This window comes from Heterocephalus glaber, unplaced genomic scaffold (assembly GCF_053883595.1).
Source record: "Heterocephalus glaber isolate CG9 unplaced genomic scaffold, H.glaber_assembly_v1.0 deba00001594, whole genome shotgun sequence".
In the NCBI taxonomy this organism is placed as follows: Eukaryota; Metazoa; Chordata; class Mammalia; order Rodentia; family Bathyergidae; genus Heterocephalus; species Heterocephalus glaber.
In genome coordinates, this window is record NW_028258369.1 from 14300306 (window position 1) to 14324759 (window position 24454).

Below are 24454 nucleotides of genomic sequence, written 5' to 3' on the forward strand. Positions count from 1 at the left end.
CTTAAGCAATTTACTTCTTTTTTCTTTAACCAACATCATGTTCCTGTTCCCTCTGTTTTCTTTGCATATGGTAACTCTCCTCCTAGCCAAACAATGTGATTGGAATTTAAAGAAGCATCTGGAAACAGATCCTACCTCCTTTCATTGTAAAATCAAGTGACATGGCCACCTAAGTACTGTATTTGTCAGTGGGGACCAAAAGAAATGAAGGGCCCAAATCCCCAGGGAGGAAATGACTCGATCCTAAGCACCCACCTGCTTCTTGACATGGATATTCCCTTCCACGGGAAGATTATAAGCACTCTGGATCAGATTTTTGGCAATGAAGTAGTAGTAGACAGAGATGATTGACAGTGGGATGATGTAGAATACCAGAAAGGAAGCCATGGAGTGGATTTTGGGGTGCAACTCATTAGAATGTGGGTATGGGGCACAGCTAATGAAGGTCTTGTTGGTGCTGTCCTCGTGGAAGGGATGGAGGTCAGAAAACACAGCTTCTGGGATAGCCAGCAGCATGGAGATGACCCAGATCAAGGCAGCTTTGAGGCAAATCTTCATCAGGGCGTGAGACGCCTGGATATCCATTGGCCGGACGATGGCTTTGTACCTGGAGCAAGAAAGAGGAAGCGTTCTGCAGAAGTTGCCTAATATTACAGATGCCAGAGCCAGGGCTGAGGTAAAGCAAGTCGGACACCTGAGGTATAATATTTAAGGAGGTGCTCACTCTCAGGTTCATGAACACGCTGACTCTGAACTCACATGACCCTGGTGTGAGTACCTCCTTAAATTTGACACTCCAAGCTTACCTTTTGCCTCATCCTACCTGGGATGCCTTCCCCTTTCTCCGCCAATAACATTCTGTCTACATTCTTGCACTTTCTCTCCCCTTTCTCTTTTTTCCCTCAGCGTAGAGATGTTTTTTAATTTTTATGCATTTTTAAATGGATAAAATTGTACGTATTTATCGTGTACAATATTATGTTTTAAAATATATATACATTATAGAATGGCTAAATTGGTCTAATTAACGCATGCACTACCTCACATACTTATATTTTTTATAGCAAGAACACTTAAAATCCATCCTCTGTGATTTTCAAGAATACAATACATTGTTATGAACTATAGCCAGCTGTTGTACAATTCACAATGGCTCATGACTTTAAGAATACTTCTCAGAAAAGCTCATACTCCTTTCATTTTCCTTATTAGATCAGAGATATAACAAAGCACATCGTTGTTTAAAGAGAGACACCGAGACGAGGAACTTGGTTTTGTTTTGTTTTTTTCAAATCTTTCATTTTGAGTATTCAAATAGAATTCAAGGAAATTTAAACATTAAATATATTTTAAATATGCCTCTTCTTTCTTTCAAAGGATGCAGAATAAATGGCCCATTGAAAATGTTATCCCCAGGAGGAGCTCTCTAATTGTCAAATTAATCTTTCTCTTGCCCTCCTACTCTCCTTCAGCCTTATCTTCTCTTAAAGTGCACATTCAGGTCCTTACTGGTTTCTATTTGCGCCCTTATCTTGGTTCCAGTATTCTGAGAAGCAGACACAGTTCAAAGCATAAAAGGTTTATTGGAGAGTAATACCTGTGAAAGGAAAGGGGGGAAGGAAGGAGGATTGGGCAGAGGAAGCTGTCGACCTTAATGCAGACCTGAGACCTTAATGCAGACCTAAAAAAGTCCACGCCAATGAGGGTGACCAACCATCCTGGTTGGCCTGGATTTATATTTTCCAGATTTAGCATTAAAAGTCCTGTCCTGGGAAAACACTCAGTCCCAGCAAGCAAACTGAGGCCACTGGTCACCTTCCACCAGGCCACTGGGAAGTTTGGGAGCATAGATTGCCCAATGGAGGAGCCCTATTTTAGGTGGAAATGACCAGCCACTTGTCCTACCACCTTGGCTGGGGTCACCCCAAGAATAGTGTGACTTCTATTACTGCCTGGCCCAGTCATGGGGCAGAAACCACTCAAGAGATTATGGCCATGGCTTGAAAGCTGAAGTGGACCCAGAGAGAGCCGTCATTAGCTGGAGGCTCTCAACTAACCAATTCCCTGCAGCTGGGCACATCTCTTCTTCCAGAGTCAAGCAGCACAACCCCTCTCATCCCTAGCCTAGTGGGCCACACTCTTATCTGGTTTGCACTTGTCTGGGAAACTGCAAGACAACGGGCCTCTAGTGGGCAGTGTGTCTTTTTTCATCTTGGCATCCATGGGCACTGGGATGGGCACACACTCCACAAACATTTGCTCAGTGGAATGTGAGCTGCTATAGAGTAGAAGTTAACATGGTTGGGACCAACTAAAATGTGAAGCTGTCCATTGCTGAAAAGGCTGCATTTAAACTGGGTTCTACTTAAGATACTCTTAGTGTGACTTCAGTGAATTCCCATATTTTCACTTGTTTCCTTGTTGATTAGATCACTCTTGGATGCACCCTGATTGCTCACTCACTTTCTTCCTCCTGCCAGGGAAGAGGGAGTGAGTTAGTAAGTGGCAATTTTGGAAAAAAGAATCTGGCTTGTGTATTGGGCTCTGGGAGGCTTGTGGTCATCTAATTGTCCCTGACAATGGTATATGTAATATAAAAGATGAGTGTCAGGCCCGAGATTTAGCTCAGTGGTACCACACCTGCCTCTCAAGTGCAAGGCCCTGAGTTCAATCCCCGGTACCGCAAAAACAAAAACAAAAAAACCAAAAAAATGAATGTCTGTCAGTTCATTATTGCTATAGGCCAAGTCACATTCTCCAGGCAGCTTTGTCAAACATAGAAGGGATTATTTTTATCATTATCTGTCTGATTTCTATCTAGAACTGTGTTCTCAACTCAGGTAGGGAACAGAGGGCCACGACCCTGGACATTCCCCAAAATCCAACATTCCAGAATGATACTGATACAGGAAATAACATGGAAGATGAAATATGAAATATTATATCTCCCAACCTGTTAGATGTCTGATCTAACACCGAGCTCTTGTTCTCTAAAAATCAAAGAACAAATTCTAGGAACAACGGAGGTTAAGAGTAGGAAGATATTTATTGATAGGAAAGCTCCTGAGAGGCGGGAGGGGACCTGAGCAGGTAGCCCAGGGAGCCCTCTTTACAGAGGAGTTTTTTAGAGCAAAACCCATGTGGGTACAATGTGCGCCACAGCCACGATCAACCAATAAGGTTACAAGTATAGTCACTTAAGTAATGGTGGTCCAATTGGGAAACAAGTCATGTAACAAGTGTGGATGGAAAGAACAAAGATTCTCCTAGGAAGTGGTGGGTCCAGAGGTCTCTGGTTACCCACTGGAGTGGCTGATGTATATCTAGACTTCATTAGGCCCAGTGTTTGTCCTTTCGGTAGGTGTGCAAGTCTGGTCATCTTGTCTTTATCTTGAGGCCCTGCCTCCAACAGATGTGTCTCCCCAGCTGCAGCTGTGGTGTTTCACCTTTGTCCTGACTCAAGGACCCAGCCCTATCTGACTGCCTATAATATTTCTACCTAACCCAACTATCTATAATAATACCACAGTCCTGATTCTGTGTGCTCAAGTTTGCTTTCATTTTAAACATTACAAAAGAATACAAAAGTTCCATTTTCCTCTAGTTTCTTCTCTATTCATTAGCCATTTCAAACATTTTTATTCCTAGCTCAAATGTAGGTCAGACAAGGAATTAATTTTTTTATTAAAAGTATGTGAACATCTTCAGCCAAAGATACATAATAACTGAAGACATTACTAATAAATTTGTTAAAGATAAAATGGTAACTATGGCTTCTGTCTGCATTTTCTGACAGGTAATAATCATAAGTACCACTAAGTCTCTGAGTAGAGGTGATTCACTCATGCATGAGTCAGAAATCAGAGTGAACAGCTTACTGTCATCTCTTTTGGGAGTCTTATGTTCCTAGATGCAAAATACCATAGGAACTGTTGAGCTACTATTTCAAACTCACCACTTGGAAAACCTTTCTTCTACAGTTTTGCCAGAAAAAAAAATCATTTGAATCTAAACCTAATTAAACCTCCAGATTTATGTACCAATTTTCAAGAAATATGGGGCTAGATGAATCTGTTAGATGATGCCTTGAAGAGAACATCAGCCCAATGCTGAAATGGAAAATTCTATAGCAATCATGACCCCATTTTTTTCAACAAATACATGTCAGAAAAAAGCAGGGAACATAGTTACAGATGGGCCAAAATGTGGAAGACATAACCCAATGCAATATGTGGACTCTTTGAATTTTCATCCAAACCAAACAACATAGAAAGTTATTATTGAGACTACAGAAGAAAATCCAACATAGACATAGCATTGCTGATATCAAGGAATCATTTTCATGTGTTGAATGAGATAATGGTATTGTACTTATGTGTTCTTGAGAGACTTTATTAAAGACATATAGTAAAATATTTCAGTGGATTGATATATCTAGGGTTTGCTTTAAAATATTGATACATTCATGTATCATTTGTGTAATTAAAGTAAGCAAAAATACATTGTGAATAATTTTCTGTGATAAAAATATTCATAACATACCAAAGAAATGAAAGCAATCCTAATTACTAAGCCCTTGTCTTGTACAAAGCAGGGAATGACATCTATGTTATCTCATTTATGGTCCAGACAACCCCAACACTTGGGCTTTATTACCTCCATTCTGCAGATGAGAAATTGAAGCTTATGAGGTGGTGGAATCAACATTAAGCTTAGGACAAATGCTTTTCAGGATCCCACAGCTCTTTCAGAAGGAAGTGTGAGGAAATCCTTTCTAGAGGCAGAGAAACAGGCTGGGCTTTTCTCAAATGTATATAGAATATACTGACTGTTTCTTGCAAGTCTAATGGTTCCAGAAAATTTCAGGCCATTTCCTCTTCTGGTTTAGACCCTTTTGCCTCAGTCTCCCAACACAGGAAAACCCCTGGGTGGCTCCTGTTTTGGAATTGATGGTTGAACTAGAGTGGATACTCTGCCTAACCCAATTAATGAATTCCCTGGCCAATTACTTAAGAGTTTCTCTTTTCCTTAAACATTTAACCAGAAAAGAAGAAAGAACGTAGTGAGCCAAGGATTGATGCTGAAAATGAAAGATCTTGATGTCAAAGAAGTGATCAGGGCAGCCACAGCTTAACCATGAAGGAGATGGATAAGCAAAGTAGATGAGTTAGAGGAAGAGGAAGGATGAGTCAGAGGAAAAGAAGCTGGGACAATGTAGCTCGAAGTCACCGGAGGCTCCTTGTCTTCCTGCCCATGAACTAGTTTTGAGTGTACACTAGATCTCCTGCTGTAATATTGTAATTCTCTCATCCCCATTTTCCTTGGGTTAGTTTGAGTGGATTCTGTTCTTTGGCAACCAAAACGCCTTATCTAGAACAATTAGATATGATGGCCATTTAACATTCTCACCAGATGTATTTCCAGGACCCTTTCACATATATCAGCCCCAACTTGCTGCCCCCTCAAAGAATGTTCTACCAACTTCCAGTTGTACTCAAGAGATACACAGTTTAAAAAATCTCTATCACTTCCTTATTTCCTTCCTTTCCTCATGCTCAAGCCTAGCGTTTCTTTTTGTCTGAATCAAATCCTTCCAAATTCCAGCCTAAGTATCATCTTGATGAAACTTTTGCTAACCAATATAGGTGTCAAGCATTCCCATCCTGTCTAAATTTTATGACAGGAGTATCAACTCTTCTCATCCTATGCTTACTATGCACTGTTTGTTTGTTTGTTTGTTTATTTACTTATTTTGATACCAGGGATCAAACTCGGGTCCTTGTGCTTTCGAGGCAGGTGGCGGAACCACTGAGCTAAATCCCCGGCCTATGAACTGTTTTAAATTAACTGTTTGCTAGCTTGCTATGGGTAGGTTTTTCCTACCTGATGTTCTCATAAGTTTCCAGAGGTCAGAGGCATACATCTTCTCTTCTCTTTTTTCTGTCTCACTAAAAATGTCCCAGATCCCTTGTTCTGCATACAATTATTTTAAATTAAGGGCTCAGCAAATACTTGCTGATTAGTTGATTAGTAATATATGATTTGGAGGATTTGGAGGATGTGTCTCTTATTTCCAACATCTCACAAATGAAAGAGAGAAGATTCACTTTTACACATTTAGTAAGAATTATTCTTGGATAGACTGACAAATTCATTCCTCTGATAATATGGGGCTCAAGACAATTCTTTCTCACTTCTGAAACCATCTGTGCTTCACTTTTCTCATGCAAACATTAGAAAGATTAAACAATGCTCTACATAAGAAGATTAATGTCTCATGGTGAAAAGTAGCTGGCTCCCACTCTACCGGGCGGGAACCTCTGCCTACAGAAAGGTGTATCTTTTATTTAAACATGGACAGTTGGTTTATTGTTAAGGATTGAGCATTTCAGCCCTTACTTCTTTTTTTTTTTAATTAAATTCTTTTATTGGTACATTTTAGGTACACAACACAATTACATTTCTCATTGGGAATTGTACCTTTACATGATGCATCTTGGTTCTTATTTTTTCCCCATTCCTAGCCCTCCCTTCACGCCCTCCACCCTTCCCTATTTACAAAGACTTTATTTCCATTTTTTCCATTTCTCATCATTTTTTCCTTTCCCTTCTTTCCTTTCCCCTGTCCCTCCCACTACCCCTACCCCTTTGGACCTTTTCTTCCTATTTTACATTATCAATTATTCATTCTAATCATTGGTACATTTTAGGTATACAATATAATGACATTCATCATTGGAAATTTGCACCTTTCCATAGTCTCTCTTGGTTCTTATTTTTCACCCTTGCCCAGCCCTCCCTTCAACCCCTCCAGTCCTCCCTATTTACAAAGATGTTGTTCCTATTTTTCCATTTTCTCATATTAATCCCATTCCCTTCTATCCTTTCCCCTAGCCCTCCCACTTCCTTCCCCTTTGCTCTTTTTCTTCCTATTTCACATTACCTATTATACATTTAGTCCTTATTTACACTTTCAGTTTCTCACACCAGAGAAACTACTCGGTATTTACACATGTGTGTCCTATTTATTTCACTTAAGAGTATTGCCTCAATGTGCATCCACTTAGCTATAAATGTCTCTAATTTCTCATTTTTTATGACAGCCCTTACTTCTTTATAGTTACCAATGGAAGTCTGCAAGAATTGTTAAAGAACAATATTTTTAAACTTTCATTACAATTCAAATGCACACTCCCTGGAGAAGACTGAGGTGAAGAAGAAATGCAAGTAAGCAAAATGGTCTCCAAAGTAACCGATACATTGTCCGCATTTAATTTGGGATCCTACCTACTAAGATTTCACAGAGCTGTTTAACACTGGCTTTATTTTCTCCTGACAATAAAACCAAGAATTTCTTTGAAGAAATGTAAGTCAATTATTAGCAGGCTTGTAAGATAACTATAACCCAGAGCAATGGACTCTTATCTCCCTTTGAACTGGTGCTCTGTGCTCTTTTTTTTTTTTTGTACCGGGGATCGAGCTCGGGTCCTTCCGCTTGCGAGGCAGGCGGTGGAACCACTGAGCTAAATCCCCGGCCCGAACTAATGCTCTATAAATGGGGAACTTACTGACTTGGTGCATATCCAGTGTTATCTGTGAGTGTGTAACAGAGTAGAGTCGTCCATTTCTGTCTTTTCCAGGTTAAAAGTTCCAGTGCTATTTTCTACCCCTTCTTAATTTACTTTCCTCTGGGATTTAACATGGAGTTGGGATCAGAGCAGAATCTCTGGAGAGATGGTGGGATAGAAGGAAGAGAAGAGGAAAAAGAAAAGGAGGAAGAGAAAAGGGGAATTGGGGGATAAAGAGAAGGAAGCAAGGGAGAGATGATGTGAAGTAAAGGGAGAGTAGGGAGGAGAATTTCCCATTGGGCAACACAACTGGATTATAAAAGCACTATTCCTCAGCACACAAACTAATCAGGATCTTGAAGAGCAAGCCAGGGTAAGACTAATGAGTGGTTGGAGAGGAATAGGACACTTAGGTACACAACTCATTTTCTCTAAGAATTCTTTAAGAATAAACAATAGTCTATCCAAGTAATAACTATCTTGATGAAAGATGATCTTGCCATGCAAAAAGCATGCTTCCCAAGCCTGGGGGTGGGGAGAACAGATATTAGCACCATGTACCTACACAACTTGGGGGCTTGTAGAGTTGACACAACCGGAACCCTTGTTTCCCTATCGAGGGTTTGGTGGCAATTATATCATGAACAAAGGCAAACATGTAATCATGTGAAACTTGGAAAAGTTGATGAACAAGGAGTTGAGTTTACTATCTCTTCCCTATTGGAAGAGTCTTAATCCTATTGCAATAATCCTGAATAAAATCTTCTCTGCCATTAAAAAAATGAGCAAAATGATCCAAGCAGCTGTTCATCAGGGTCCCATGAAGGTAAAGGTGCCAAGGGCCATGGAATTCATAGTGTGACCCTGATCAAACTTAACATCACCAATAGCAGGACAAATTGATATCCTGTACCTCAGATGCCCTGTGATGGGAAAGACACACATGGGCTGAATGTAAACAGTTAGCTTGAGTCTAAACAGAGGAAACAATTAGACAAATCCAGATTCTGGTGTATTCTATGAGATAACTGGCTGGAGCTCATCAAAAATATTAATGTTACTTTTAAAAGAAAATGTAGAGGAGTTATCGTTTTACCTCGAAGGAGATTAAAGAGTTATAACAAATGTAATGCATAAATCTTCAGTTGATCATCAATTTTTAAAAAGAAATTGTAAAAAACAGTTTGGGGACAGTAGGAAAAATTGATTATGTGTTACGTATTAGATGACATTAAGGAATTATTGGTAATTTAATCCAATGTGATAATGACATTAGGGTTGTGTGGAAGAGTGTTCTTGTTCTTAAGAAATATACACCAAAATACTTAGGGGTGAAATGTCACAATGTTTGTACCTTGCTTTCTAAAGCTCAGAAAAAAATAGAAATAGTGAGAACAAAATTTAGAAAATAGTAATTGCTTTTTTTGTTTGTTTTTTCAGTACCGAGGATTGAACTCGGGACCTTGCACTTGCGAGACAGGCGACAGAACCACTGAAGTAAATCCCGGGCCCAGGAAATAGTAATTGTTGAATGCGAGTGGGCATTCTAAAATGTAGAATTTTTTTTTAAAATGAGTAAATAATGGTAAAATAAAAATTTGAAATAATATTATATATTTTATTCCATTTTATTAAAAGTCAACCCTTTGTCACAAGAAAAATCTGATTAAAATTATAATTGTCACATGATTAAATGTCACATCTGACACTTATAGCAGGAACAAAGGGTGTGCCTTCTCTGTTCTATTCTTCTTGTTCTCTTGGGCTAGCAGTTTTAATATCATCTCCAATCTGGAGATTTGTTTCAGCAGGAACATTTTCAAGCCACTTGTCCATTTAGGAAGGTTAACTTAATTAAATCTAGATTATGCACAAACACACCCTACTCTGCAATTCCTGGCCAAGAACTGGAAGAGCAGGATGAATAGGATGCCATGGATGTTGAGCTTTCATGATGTGGGCCCCAAACTCCTGCTGCCTGAGCTGCCTGACATAGGTCAGTTGGGGACATGAGTCTCAAGTTGGACCCTACTTTATTTACACGTCTGTTTAATTCATTACTAATGTTTAATTCCTCCATATAGTTAAACAAGAAGCAATAAAAATAGAAGTTTTGATACTTTCCTCCTTTACTTGTTAGATAGATCACACCTCTTCAGAGGTACCTGAGCCACACTTTGGAGTCCAGTATCCCAGAGGAAACTTTCCAGAAAACGTAAGTTTCCAGGGCCTTTCTAGGGGTCTGCAGCAGAGACTTCTTGCCTCAGGAGGAAGCAAGCTTTAAACTGATGTCATTTGCATAAAATTTGAAAACATGCAGCAAAATGCTATACAGCTAATTCCTGTGTCCTTGGGGGACTGGTGCCGGGACTCCCACAGATGCTGAAGTAGAATGGGGCTGGGGCAAAATGGACAACCAACTGGGTGAAATGTGGAAAAGATCATAAAGACCCACAGTTAACAGGCTAAGACAAGCACACAACACTAGAACCCAAATGACTCCAGATTTATGGCTCCTGAGCACTGTGCATGGGACCAATCAGAAAGCTAGAATCACAATGCTTCATTTGAATCTGGTGCTGTTTGCGGGACCAATCAGAAGATGATATTCTCAATCCTTCATTTACATATGAACATGACCAATCAAAAGACACTGCTTCTGATCCTTCATTTACATCTGGTGAGAGGCCAAGCAAGTTTTTTGGTAGGACAACTTACATCTGGCCAAAGCCAAGCAAGTTTTCGATAGGACAGTTTTCCCAGTGCCATATTCGCATGAGGGGGACGCCAATCCAGGTATTTTGGATCCTAAAGACCCCTTTCCTTTAATTCTGGGGGCTCTGGGAGCCTTTTCACAGGCTTTCACTTGCCCTATGGAGAGTACTTCTTTTCTGCCTTCAATAAATGACTGCCCTTGCTGCCTTTAAAAACAAAATAGGCCCAAGAAATAGATCATTCATGCTATGGAGTGTAACCATACATTTCACTTTTCTCATTTTCTTAAGAGAGATTATGAAACAGATGGTGTATCTGGGCAGGACCACCCTGAGTAAAATCCTCAAGTGGCCAATTTGGAAACCGCAATTTCCTCTGTACCAGGTCTCTCCCTGAGATCAACTTGGCCCAGAGAGAAGATGCCAGTGATTTATTCTGTGCTAAGGACCGGAGTCAGTGTGATCACCTTTCTCTGTGGAAACTGCTACCTCTCAGGCAGGAGAGAAGGCTCTGTTTCCCTATACAGAATTTGTTTTCTTCCTCCAGCAAGTAAAGGAGACATTTGTGGACAAGTATGGGGGCAGCTCAATTCGTACATATTTACCTTCTTCAAGGTCTCACTTCACAACTGCCCTGTGGGAATTTCTTTCTTGCACATATTACAGGGGAATAAAACCACTTTACACCTGAGTCCAGTTAGCTTTAATCTATTAACAATAGTAACCACCACCACCATGATGGTTCAAACTTAGGGGATATTTACTATGGATTGGGTAAGTGCTGAGAGTTTTGTTTCAATTATCACTTTTCATCGCCACAGTGAGGCTGAGTCACTTACATAAGGTCATCAGTGCGAAGCACTGCAGACAGTTTGAGCCACCACAGGATGTTCCCAAAGCCTGTAACCGGGCCATATATCTTCCCATCACGATGGCCCTGTGGTTGGCCAAGCAACATGAGTTTTCCAGTATTGAAAGTAAGGAAATGAACACAGGAAATTATCAGAAGGTCTGCCAGTATGTTCCTAGGCAGGCATAAAATGTCTGTTCTTCCTTGAGTCTTCTGTATAGAATCTCTTACCTTTTTCATATGTGTGTGTGGAGGGACCACCTTGCAGTTCCCTGTGACCTGAGGTTTAGAGTCAACAAGAGTGAAGTCTGAGCTTTTGAAGGGGGGGAGTACTGGGGATCGAACTCAGGACCTTGTGCTGGGCTTGTGTATATATGTGCGTGTGTGTGTGTGTGTGTATACACACATATATATATATTTAGAAATTTCAGGCTGAAAGGGACCATCTGAGTGAGACGTTGGTGGCTCCAATGTCCTATGTCCAATTTTTCACCTTGACTCAGTGAAAAATGGTGTCAGGGAAGGACTAGAAGCCACAGGCTGTAATGAAGCTAGAAAAAGAAGCACTGACACTTGGGAAGGTTTCAGAAGTGGAGGTCCTGATTCTGGGATATGAGGGATATAGAGGCTTAGAGATAAAATGGAGATACGCAATCAATTGTTGGACATTTTATGGCACTTTTTGCATATGGAGTTGGGCAACTATTGACCCTTGGGCAGAAAATGAGTTGGAGCAGGATGATCTAATTCCAAAGCTCAATACTAATCCTGTAAGGAAGCCTGTCAGAAGGGGTATAAGCAGAATGGAGTACTCTACAAGCCAGTGGGCATGTTGCGCAAGACAAAGGGAAGCAATAGCCCAGTTCAGTTTCAGTGGGTATGAAACCATCCTGACACAAGTTGTTCGTAGGCCATTCCTCAAAAACGTTATGGAGGGAAGAACATATATTTATATCTTGTTAGACTTTTCCAGCAGTTTATGAGCCAAAAAGTTTGAAGAACATTTATAGATCCCATTTGCAAATTGTACTTAGACATGGTCTGCAAAGACTCTAGTGTGTAGCATGGAAGATACACAGAGAAAGGGGAAGGTATGAAGACAAAAGCCACCCATGCTTGAGGGTGGAAGGTATAACAGATTCTGGGTCATAAATTGTTTTTGTAAATTGACATTCACCTCCAAACTGACTCTGAGGCAAGGATTTAGGTCAAGTAAAGGACAAGAGCCTGGGGAGGGAGTAGGGAATGAGACAGGGAAGGAATGGAGGCCAATAAAAGGGACCACTGTAAGCGACCAGGCACATTCATGCTGGGGACCCTTGAGAGACTGGTGGCCACATATCAGGACTGTGACCATTGGGACGAACAGGTTAAGGTGTTTACCCACCAACTCTTGTCACTCTTTGGATGAGAATAGTTTGAGGTTTTGGATTCTGGGACTGTCCAGCCTGCCCCGAGCTTTCCCTTGCCCCAGCAATCACCCTGGTCCAGGAAACACAGGAAGCTGTAAGAAACCTCCAGGATGCCCCAGCAGATATGGATGCAACCTAGCACAAAAATTCTTCTGGTCCCTTCAGTTTATCAAACCTATATACAGACAAGAAAACATCTGAGAATAATTTTCAGTTTTAAATATATTTCAGATTATTGGTAATAAAATAGAATTTCTAAATTATTTTAGGAAAATATATTATCATTTTTTTCCTAAAATAAGATTCATTAAAGCTTAAAAATACCATCATGGCATATGAGTCATTGTGTCCAATTATAAAGATTTAATAGCACTGTATTTAAATAAATCTGTGTGAGAGGTTCTAGAAATGGTGAAATGGTGACCCAACTTGATACCTTATTGGCTCCACTAGAAAGCTGATGCTGGCAGTGTGGTGTTGGGGAGGTACTCAAGCCAGCAAGAAAAGGAAACTGGGCTGTCTCCATTTCTTTTTATTATTATTATTCAACAAAATTTACATAGCACTGACTACGTGCCTGGCACAATTCTCAAAACTTTTCAAGAATTAACTTTTTAAATCCAACAGTACTTTTTAAATCTAACAAAGCTGGAAGGCGTATATTGCTGTTGGAGCCCTTGTGTTAACAGATGAAGAAGCTGAAGCACAGGGAAATTAAATAACTTGCACACAGCCCACAAGTGGTAGAGTTGGGGTCTGCATAGAGGTCACCTGGCTCCAGAGTCCAGACTTTTGACCAAGAGATTTTAATACTTTCATTTTCTGCATCTGTGCAATGGAACAAACCATTCCAACCTTGCTGTGACAAAGAGCTCATTGAGATGCTTCAAAAGAACTTTGAAAAGAAGAAGCATGATTTGAATAAAAGGTTACAGTTGCATTCCCTGGGTAGGAATGACTGTCCACTAGAATGTCAGCTGCTTGAGATTTCCAGATTTCAGTTACCACCACTTGGATCCCTTCTGAATATAAATAGCAGTCACGCTGGTACAACAGCTCATGCACTTTTTTGACTCGGAATTCTAACATTTCATAAAGAAGTTAACACACAGTTCATCATTACAAAAAATCGTCACAGTCCTATGACATATTTAGGGTGACTACTCATCCCTATTTCACTGTCTTTCAATTTCTTTATTAGTACGTGTTTGCTTCACATAATGATCACATTCCTTGTGTGATGCTAGTCCCAGTACATGATACATCTCAATCCTCTTTTGTATCCTCTTCCCTCCCTTCCTTTCCTCAATCTCTAGATCCCTTTTCCATTTGCAAAAATCTATCTCCCTATTTCCTGTTATCTATCTTTTATTTTGCTCTTTATTTATACTTTGGATTTCTCATATTAGAGAAACCATGTGATATTTAAGCTTGTGTGTCTGATTTATTACATTATTACATTATTACCATTATGGTCTCGAGGTGCATCCATTTTCCTATAGATGACTCAAGTTTATCCTTCTTTATGGCACAGTAGTACTCCATTGTGCATAAATACCCCACATTCTTTATCCATTCATCTGGTTCTTATCCTCATTTTAAAGGACAGAAAACTGAGTTTTATGAAAGTGATTTTCTGTAAGTCACGTAGCTGACAATTAGGGCTCAAACACTCTACAGAAGATCTGTTTAAATTCAATGCTTTTGAATTTATCTGTGCTATGAATAACTCTATTAAATGTGGCCTACCAAAAAATTAATCAATAAAACAAAAGGAAGTAAAGAAAACAGAAAAAGAAAGAAAGAAGAGGAGTTGTTATTATTTAATGAGTATAGAGCTTCAGCTTAGGAAGATGAAGAAGTTCTGGGGATGGACAATGGTGACAGTTGCACATCAGTGTGAATTCACTTAATGCCATTGAACTAGACACTCAACATGGTTAAAACAGGAAATCTCGGGGCCAGGGATTTAGCTCAGTGGTTTCGCCGCCTGCTGCTCAAGCGCAAGGACCCGAGTTCGATCCCCGGTCCAAAAAAAACCCAAAAAAACCCCCCAGGAAATCTTGGTATGCATATCTTACTAGGACAAAATGAAAGAGAAGTAGTCTGTCAGCATGTCACCACGCAACTTTGGGGGGTATTTTAAGAGCGAACTGCAATTGTTGCCCTGAGTCAGCAAAGATATCAACGAGGAAGGTGGATGAGAGGCAGTTGGCTAATTTGAAGCCTCTTTTTCAGTTAAAAAAAAAAAGTTACTGCCAGACATGGCGGTGCTTGCCTGTAATCCCAGCACTTAGGAGGCCGAGGCAGGAGAATCACCATAAATTCTAAGCCAGCCTGGGCTACATAGTGAGTTCAGGGCCGGTCTAGACTACATACAGACCCTGTCTAAAAAAAAAAAAAAAAAAGTATTATAGAAGTACAAAGAGCTCATTGTAAAAATTTAGCCAGTAGAGAATTCTAAAAAGAAAAAAACTATCCATAAGTCTTACATGTGATATTTTGATATATTTCCTTCCAGTTTTTCCTTTGCTTTTTGTACAGAATTGAAAGTATACAATTTTGTTTGTACTGAGGATTGAACCTAAAGCCTTTGCACTGAGCTACATCCCCGGCCATTTATATTTTTATTTTTTAATTTATTTGGAAAAAGGGTCTTGTTAAGTCACGAAGTTGCCCAGGCTGGCCCTGAACTTATGAACTTGAACTCCTGCCTCATCCTCCCAGAGTGCTGGGATTATAGGTGTGTGCCACCATGCCAGCCTTGTGTCTTTCTTCAACAATCTATGACATAAGCACAGGTGCCTGCGACCCCTCTAGTTAGCAGGTGGTGCTTTGCAGGTGACAGCAAGTCTCTCTTGAGACACCTCGTCCTTTCAGGGAACCCTGGGGCTCTGCTTTCACGGGTTCTCCCTTCCCCTAGCTCCAGGGAGACACAGCATACTTAGAGAAGCAAGGCGCCCCCTGCTCCCCCAAAGCCCCACCCCTGGCAACATAAAGCATACCTTAACCATCTAATTTTGCACAGCCCTGTAGTAGGAACAGATGTATGCAAAAGCACACATCAAGCCAGACACTCAGTAACCTTGTTGTACATTCCATCCTGGAAATAAAGAAGATTGATTCACTCTGGGTCCTAAGAGGATGAATCTCTTAAGAATCGTGTCTATGTCTTGTTTACTTTATGCCTACTTTATTTATTGCATAAATAAATCAGTGAAATGAAGAATCCTGAAATATCCATCCAATTTGCCTGGCCTGTGATGGCATACTTTCTGGTAAGAAAATAGATTCAAGACACCTGAGGATGAGCCTTTCTTTCCTTGCCACAGCCCTACCCAAACTCTGAAGTCTTCTCACCCCTAATCCCTGGTCATCCTCTCCTCAGCCTTTGCCCAAGAGATCTCATGTAACCCAAAATACTTTCCATTTCTCTAACTGTTTCAAGTCGAGAAGAATCACTGTGGGAAACAGAAATTGCCCACTCCCCATCCCATCCCCCCCCCCTTTTGACAATTTTACAGCAGCTCGCTCAGTGAACCTACGGTGGAAAGGCTTGGGGCAAGCAGCACTGTGCATGGTGGTGAAATGATTGCAGGAGGTGATGAGGAGCACAGAGTTTGTGAGCATCTGTAAGAACAGACCCTGCCTTCGTTTCTGCCACCCATGGCAGTTGCAACCCAGCTGAGCTTTGCTTTAAAACCCTTTCATTTTCTTCATTTAAACATCTGCTAGCTTTACAGAGCACACGGGGCATGCTGGGAAAGACCTTGTGTTGACCCTCAGTGTTCCTGTTTTCTAATCATGTACTATAGAACCCTCATCTCACCATCTAAAACAGGGCTAGTGATAGGGCTTCCTGAGGCTCCAGAAAGCTAAGGTGCACAGCATGCCGGTGCCTTGTAACCCTACAGCATGGTGGGGATGAAGGATTTTATTTATTGTATCCCCCAAGAAGCCTGTCTCCAATACCTGAAAAGAGATTATGGATTCTTCTATGCTTACACCATTTAAACAGGAACCTCTCCCTGCTCGGAGACTACCGCAGAAACTGCATGCATCTCTGCACCAGGGACAGCAAACTAGGACCCACTTACTGCTCTGATCCTCTGGCATGGGATAGGAATGGTTTTTACATTTCCAACGATTAGGAGAAAATCCAAAGAAAAAGAATATTTTGTGACTTGTGAAAATGACATGAAATTGCAATTTCAACCTCCATAAACAGGTTTGACTGGGACACAGACACGCCCGTCTCTTTACACATTGTCTATGGCTGCTTTCATCCTATACAGGTAGACTTGAGTGTTCATAACAGAGACCTCAGGGACCCAAAGCCTGCCGTGGTGTCATCTGTCCTTTTCCAGAGAAAGTTTGTCCCGCCCTGGCCTATGTGTACTGAACATGTGAGCGTGGCTGCTGTTTTTTTGTTCTCTGCCTGTCTACTACAAAGCTGCTGATTTCTTCTTTCAACACAGGTAAGCCCACCTTCCATCTCACACTGCCTGTTCGACTTAGGAATTTGCACTAATGAAGACAACAGGCCACTGACCCCTGTTGGTCTTTCAATATTAAGCACTCATTGCTCAGCATTATTGCTCAATTAATCCACACATTTAAGTACTAATTTGGCATTTCAGGCTCAGCTTGGCATTATGAATATAAAAGTCCCTGGCCACCGAAGATGTAACATGGATTGGGGAAGCAAAGAAAAGCCCTACTAAGTGATACCGTAAGGTTTCCATATGCCTTATGAAAGCCTCTTAGTATAGATCTTGCTACATCAGCATAGGAAGTGCTGTGATCTCTGTACTGATGAGTGAATACAGTGGACACTTGACTTAGGAACTCGATTGGTTCCCGAGGGAGGGCTGGTTGTAAGTCAATACAGCTGAGATCTGGATGTTTACCTGGATACACCGATAGATAACAACAGGCAAATGAATCTTCCATTAAGCTAATTAACCTAAGTTGTTCGTATGTCAGGCCAGTCGTAACTTGAGAGTCCACTGTATGTGCTTAATTACAAACCTATTTTCTACATAACCATGGAATAGAAAACTTAGAAGTCATCAAGTGCCATTTCTTTAACTTAAGAAGAAATGAACCCAGAGACATCTCAGAGCTGGTTAGCTGAGAACCAAGGAGAGCCTAGGTCGCTAGGTCCTCAAGTCAGCGGTAACTTTTACATTTGACCATTGCACCATTGTGCTTTAGATTCCCAGGGCTTGAAAAAGCACAAGAATACTTCAAACTAAATTTTTTTTTTGGGTACCAGGGATCGAACTTAGGACCTTGCGCTTGCCAGGCACCACTGAGTTAAATCCTCAGACCTCAAACTAAATGTTGACTGCACTCGTCTTCATCCTGCAGTACTTAGATTCTTTAAATCATCATTTTAACCTTCAATTTCACCTCTACTGACAATATAGAAAAGAAATAACACCAAATTCGGATTTTTCTGCTCTTCTGTGATATGGTCCATCATTTAAAATAAGAGAAGAAAAGATAATGAGAGAGTTTTAAAAAATCTGTTCTGATCACTATTTTTTAAAGCATTTTTCATGTTTTCCTGGGGGAGGTAACATGATATTGCAGTTACATAATTTTCTACTGTCTTAAAACTATGTGTAAAGTACTTCGCATAACAGAGGTCTGACCTGGGTATGACATTGCCTAACTTGATTATTAAAACAACCTCTAGCAAAGGGAAGAAAAGCTCTTGAGAAGCTTAAAGTTGAACTGTATTTCTTCTGCTTATACGTAGACAGCATAAAAGAATAAGTGAGTCACACTGGCATATTATTGTCATGGTAAGTACTTCTCACACTAGAAAATAAATTACTTTATGTGCCGAATTTTGTACAGATGTTCTTCATTTAATGAACAGCCTTTTAACCACTGTTTGGACTTATGATGGAGGTGTGCTGTTTGGACTTATGACGCATCTTTATATATATATATATATATATATATATATATATATATATATATAGCTCTGTACATCTTGATTATAGAGCCTCTATGTCTTTTTTGTACAGTACACTTTGTTTATATAGTACTGCAATTTTTCCTGATTGTACTGTACAGCATTATAGTTTTATGTTCTATTATACGTTGTAGTTACTGCATGGAAGAGTGACACAAATAAAATTAAAGTCATCAAGTTGGAGTTTCCTTGGACTGTTTCTTTGTTCTGAATATTGTAATGTCCACACTATATACAATTCCCCATTTAGCGACCAATTCACTGAACAACCTAGTCACAGGACCGTGCTTCCATCATTAAATGAGGACTGCCTGTACTTTCTCCCTGTTTCTTTCCTACCTTTTCTTCAGCTATTACTACTGGCCAATTGGCCTAAGTACAACATTGCAAGAGACAGGAAAGAAGGGAGGGAGAGAGAAAGGAAAGAGGGAAGAAAGAAAAGAATGAAAAAACGAAGGAAGGAAATGAAAAAGGGAAATTAAAAAAAATCTGAGGACCATTTTGGTTCCTTCTTTCCATAAAATTCCAGCTATTATTGTTCACTGCATGAGTAAATGTTGGCTCTAGCTCCTGCTTCTTGGGGTTCAGAGCCCTGGCCAAGCTGCAGATCCCAGCGACTTTGATGTACCGGGATCCTGGGCAGAGGCCACTGCTGTGGGCGGCAGCCGAGATTTCTGACTTTCTCACTTTGAAGTTGGCCAGAACTCACTTCTCTGCCTCTAAATTGCAGAGATTGTTTGCAACTCTGAATGCTGATCCCGCAGCTCTGCACAGGCAGCTCTGAACTCCTCTTAAAAGAACTGGGGTATATGGAGTCTCAGCAGCAGCAGATCAGAGGTTCAAGAGAGGTGGTTTGAGATTTTCCTTTCCTGCTAATGTCAGACTAGCCTGTTGCTGACCAAGTCTTCTGAAATGGAAAGTTAGAATAACCTCTTCGAAAACATCAGAGAAATACCAAGGTGATAATGATGTGAGGAAGCACAATCCTGGAGAGGAAAGGAAGTACAGGGATGAAGCTGCTGTTCCATGTGTTCTCCCCTCAAGTCATTTACAAATTTCAATCAGCAGCCGAGAAAAGAAGAGCTGAGCAGATGTGCTAGCAGCTTCAGGATGGCGAAGGACAGCAAGTGGAGTTCAGGGCTCAGCAGGAAGAGGATGGCAAGTCAACATCCCAGGGTGAGATCAAACGCCCGGAGGGGTGAATTCTAATAGCAGAGGAAAACTAGAAATAGAGCGACTCTCACAAGGTCCAAATCCCAGCTTCCAATCTGCTCATTCCTAACTGAGTTGGACAAATGGTCTCAAAATACCCGTTGTTCTTCATACACAAAAGCAGGCATGTGAACCAAAATTGCTGCGTAGTCCAGGAGACAAAATGAAATGGCCAAAAACAATCAAAGGAAAGAAAAAGATCAAATGGAAACAGATTTCTAGAGGTTCCACATGTTCGAGTTTGTCAAAGAGAGGTTTTAAAATATATCGGAACTAATTTGAGAAATTGATTTATAAAATAGAACCAAATATAAATACTAGAATTATAATACACAATAACCGAAAATAAGAATTAAACAGGAGCTTTAGGTGCAGACTAGACATAGCTGAAGAGAGGATTAGTGAACTGAAAATGACCAAACTGAAGGATAGTGAGAAAAATGGATGGGAAATATAGAAAAGAGAGTAGAGATTTATGGGGCATGGGAAAATGGTAAAATTAAATCGTGTTTAAAATAGTCACCAGTAACAGAAACCTGACCATAGCCTGAAATTACCTGCCTTAATGAAAGCAAAAACAACCAAAGGAGAAAAAAAAACTTCAGAAGCTTCAAATTAATCTGTACTTATTCTATTCACATGCAGATACTATAAAGAAGGAAAAGAAGTGGAACAGAAGCGATATTTGAAGTTGTACTGATTGAAAAATTTCTAAAATTGACTAACATCTTCAGGCCACACATTTAAGAAAACCTATGAACCCTCATCAAGAAAAATACAATACATAGAGTACACCTCTATGCACATCACAGTGCTAACTTAAAGATAAAGAGAAAAAAAAACCTTAAATCAGTCCAAAAGAAAAAAAATCAATACACTTAAAGGAGCAACAGTAAGACTGATGTCTGACCTCACCGAGAAAGTCAGAGGACAACAAATGGCCACTTCAAAGGGTTGAAAGATAAGGCTGCCTTCCTAAAATTCTACACCCAATGAAAATATCTTCCAAAAAGTATGTGAAATACAGGCATTTTCAGACAATCAGAAACAGAAGCGAGGCCTGGTAGTGCACTCTAGGAGGCTAAAGCCGGAGGATTGCAAGTCTGAGCCAAGCCTGGGCAATTTAGCAACTAAGCAAGACTCTGTCTCAAAATTTAAAAAAAGAAAATGGGCCGGGGACTTAGCGCAGTGGTTCCAGCGCCTGCCTTGCAAGCGCAAAGTCCTGAGTTTGATCCCCAGTACCAAAAAAAGAAAACAAATAAAAAAAAAAAGTCTGGGGATGTAGCTCAGTGCAAGGCTCTGGGTTCAACCCCAAGCACCATCAAAAACAACACTAACAACAAAAATATCCTGGGAAAATATATCACAATTAGATTCACACTGAATGAAATCTTGAAGGGAATTCTTCGGGCAGAAGCGATCTCAGATGAAGCCACACAGATGCAGGAAGGAGTGAAACACAACAGAAAAAGGTACATGGGTGGATAAACCTAAATCCAAATTTAAATCTAAAGGTAAAAGAGAGGGAATGTGAAGTATGGACAAACAATAAAGATAATATCTTGTGGGTTTTAGAATACACAGAGAGTTAAAATATAGAATAAACAAATCAACAAACAAAAGGCAGGAATAAATATTAAATGAATTTTAAGTGCCTCTAAGATGCTTGCATCATCCAGGAAGTAGGAAAGTTCTGATTTATAGTGGATTCTAATAAGTCAATTCTGGGGTAGGACCTAAAAGAATACTAAGAAGAGCTTGTACAATTAACAAAATCATAGAAAGGGAAAAAGAATAATGAAATTATTTAATGTAAAAAAAGGTAGCAATGGAGGAAATATGATTATGAAACAGGTGAGACCGAAAATCAAATAATAAAATGGTAGGTTAAATTTCAATATATAGCGCAAGTGCAAGGTCCCAAGTTCGATCCCCAGTACCAAAAAAAAATAAAAAAATAAAAAATAAATTTCAATATGTAAACAGAACTGAATTTATCAGTGTCTGTGTTTATAAGCCAGAAACTTATAGCTGGCCTTCAGGACTGTGAGCTTTACAAATTTCTATTATTTATAATTTACCCAGTCTGTTGTATTTTGCTACTGCAGCAGAATAAAGTCTAAGACAATGGTCTTAGTCTTTAATAATAATCCTAAATTTTAATAATAATCCTAAACATTGAAGTGACATTACCAATAATGAAGTTGGAAGAAACTTTTCCAACTTCTAACTAATAAAAAGCCAATTTTAATCAATCATTCTAAAAGATTGACTTATCCTTCTTTCTCTATAGAAATGAATTTTACCAGCCCTGGGGATGTAGCTCAGTGGTAAAGTGCTTACCTAGCACACATGACATCCTGGGTTCTACCTCCCACACTAAAGAGAAAAAAAGAAAAATAAGTAAATATTACCAAATCATAGTCATACTTTTCTGGATTTTGTAATGTTTGTGGAATGTATACACTTATTTAAATTTATAATTTATTGGGATTTCTAAATATAATGTGTAATTTCTAAATTATTTAAAACGTTCATATCCTTGCCTAATTTTTATTTTTAAAATTTTTCTTAAGCCCCCTCCCCAGGCTCCATAAAACCTGGATGGCCTCTTGTCATCTATGGTTGGAATCATTGCCTTCCTACTGTCACTCTGTTAACCATCAAAGGAAATAAACAATTCAAAGACCAGAATCCAGTACTCCAGATTCACCCAGTAGGGTCTACCAGAATTTGTTCATATATTAATGAGATCCAGGTTTGGTGGCACATGCCTATAATCCCAGTACTCGGGAGGCTGAGGCAGGAGGATCACTGTGAGTTTGAGGCCAGCCTAGGCTACATAATGAGTTCAAGGACAGTCTGAACTACACAGTGAGCTCCTGTCTCAAAAAACCAATATATATATATATATATATATATATATATATATATATATATGATAACCCCCCACTTTTTTTGGAGCTTATATTCCAATGGTAGAAAACAGACAGTAAAAAAAAAAATGAACAAAATAATTTTCAAGAAAATAATTCTGGATACTTAAGAGAAATGATGTCTTATGTCCATATAAAACTATATGTCCATATAAAAACTATACTTGAATACTCCTGCTAGATTTATTCATGATCACCCAAAACTGAAAAGCCTAATGCCCATTAAGCAGAGAGTGGATAAACTGTGGTATATCCATGCAAAGGAATACTACTGCACAAAGAAAAGTAGTGGATTACTTACACATGTATCAACACGAGTTGAAAGGAGCCAGACTCAAATAGTTACCTACTTCATGACATCATTCATGTGACATTCTGGAAAAGATCAGTGGCTGCCAGGAACGGGGTGTGGAGGAAGGAGACAGACGTAGGGACGTGGGAAAAGTTTGGGTGGGTGATAGAAATGTTCTCTACCTTGATTGTGGTGGTGATGTGATTTTCTAAGTGTGCCAAAATTCATAGAAATGCACAACTAAGGATTTATGACATATAAACTACACCTCAGGAAACCTATAAAAATGAAGCTGGATGGTGGGATAATGTTGGTCACTCTGCTGGACTGAGTGGTGAGGAAGACCTCTTATGTGACTAATGTGTAAAATGAACCTCTTCGAAGCCCCTTGTTCTGTCACTGGGAGGCAAAAGTAAAAAAAGAGGAATGGGAGAATAAATTAGTTTATTCTGAAAAATATGTTTTAATTAAGAGAGAATTTATGCAACCCCACACACCAGGAGGATTTATAAGTGCAAGAATGCAAATTTAGTCTATTTTTAAAGGATGTTATTGACAGGCGCAGTTTAGAAAACCTCACCAGGGAGCCCTTTCAGGCTATGCCGCCTGATTCATGACCAAGTTTGTGCTTTTTGTGCCTCCATGCATATTAAGTTACCAGAAATGCTGCTTAATTAATCACAGAAAAGCCTGACACTTGAAAAGATAACGTTTGAGAGACGAGATCAAAGTTCTCAGCTGCCCCTCTCCCCTTCCATGGGTGGGTGCTCCAGTTGAGAGAGCCCAGGTAGAAAACAGCACCTCCACCGCACCTGCCCTTTGATCACTCCCAGAACCTGCAGGAAGCTGCAAAAGTCCCATTGCTGTGTGCAGACATGAGCAGAACTGCTTTTCTTCCAGAAAAGCGGCCTGTGCCTCAGAAAACTCAGACTCTAGAGAAGTTAGGGACTCATGGAAACTGCTCCAACTGAGGGACTTTTAGGAAGGATGCTTTATAAGAAATTAAGACTTCTCTTCTGAAAAGAAGTCAACCTTTTTGGAAGCAGTGAAGCCAGGTATACAGTAGAACCTTTGAAATCACGAGGGTGACCCCTGCCAATGGCCCACACTGGAACCCCTCAGGGTAGCGTCTTTCAGAGCGGTAGCATTTGGAGTGTGTAGTCCCACTAGCCAGAGAGGCAAAATGGAATCAGACTCCATGGTCCGATGGTTTCTGAAGTTTCCAGTTTCCCTGAAGGAACTGGAATGAGGGGAATAGGGATTTGGTTTGACTCTGATTTTGTTGTGAAGGTTAAATCCAGTCACCTCTTTTGGTTTCTGTCAAATAAGGGCTTTAATTTTAAGATGACTTCTACTTCTAGCTGCCGAGTTCTTATCATTTTGTCTCTGTTCAAACATCGATCTAGTTATACCTTTTAAAATTTTTATTAGTACATGAGTGCAGTACATACTGATTGCATTCACTGTGGGGAATTGGTACA

General features: G+C 39.9%; 1 protein-coding gene across 1 annotated transcript in view; it reads right to left on the minus strand.

Moving 5' to 3' along the window:
• The window catches only part of Grpr (gastrin releasing peptide receptor), a 39061-nt gene that overhangs the window by 8342 nt on the left and 6265 nt on the right, over window positions 1-24454 (minus strand). The window contains exon 2 of the mRNA XM_004866112.4: window positions 256-607. Within this exon, the coding sequence (XP_004866169.1) occupies window positions 256-607 (352 nt within the window). The remainder of the gene's footprint in view (window positions 1-255; window positions 608-24454) is intronic.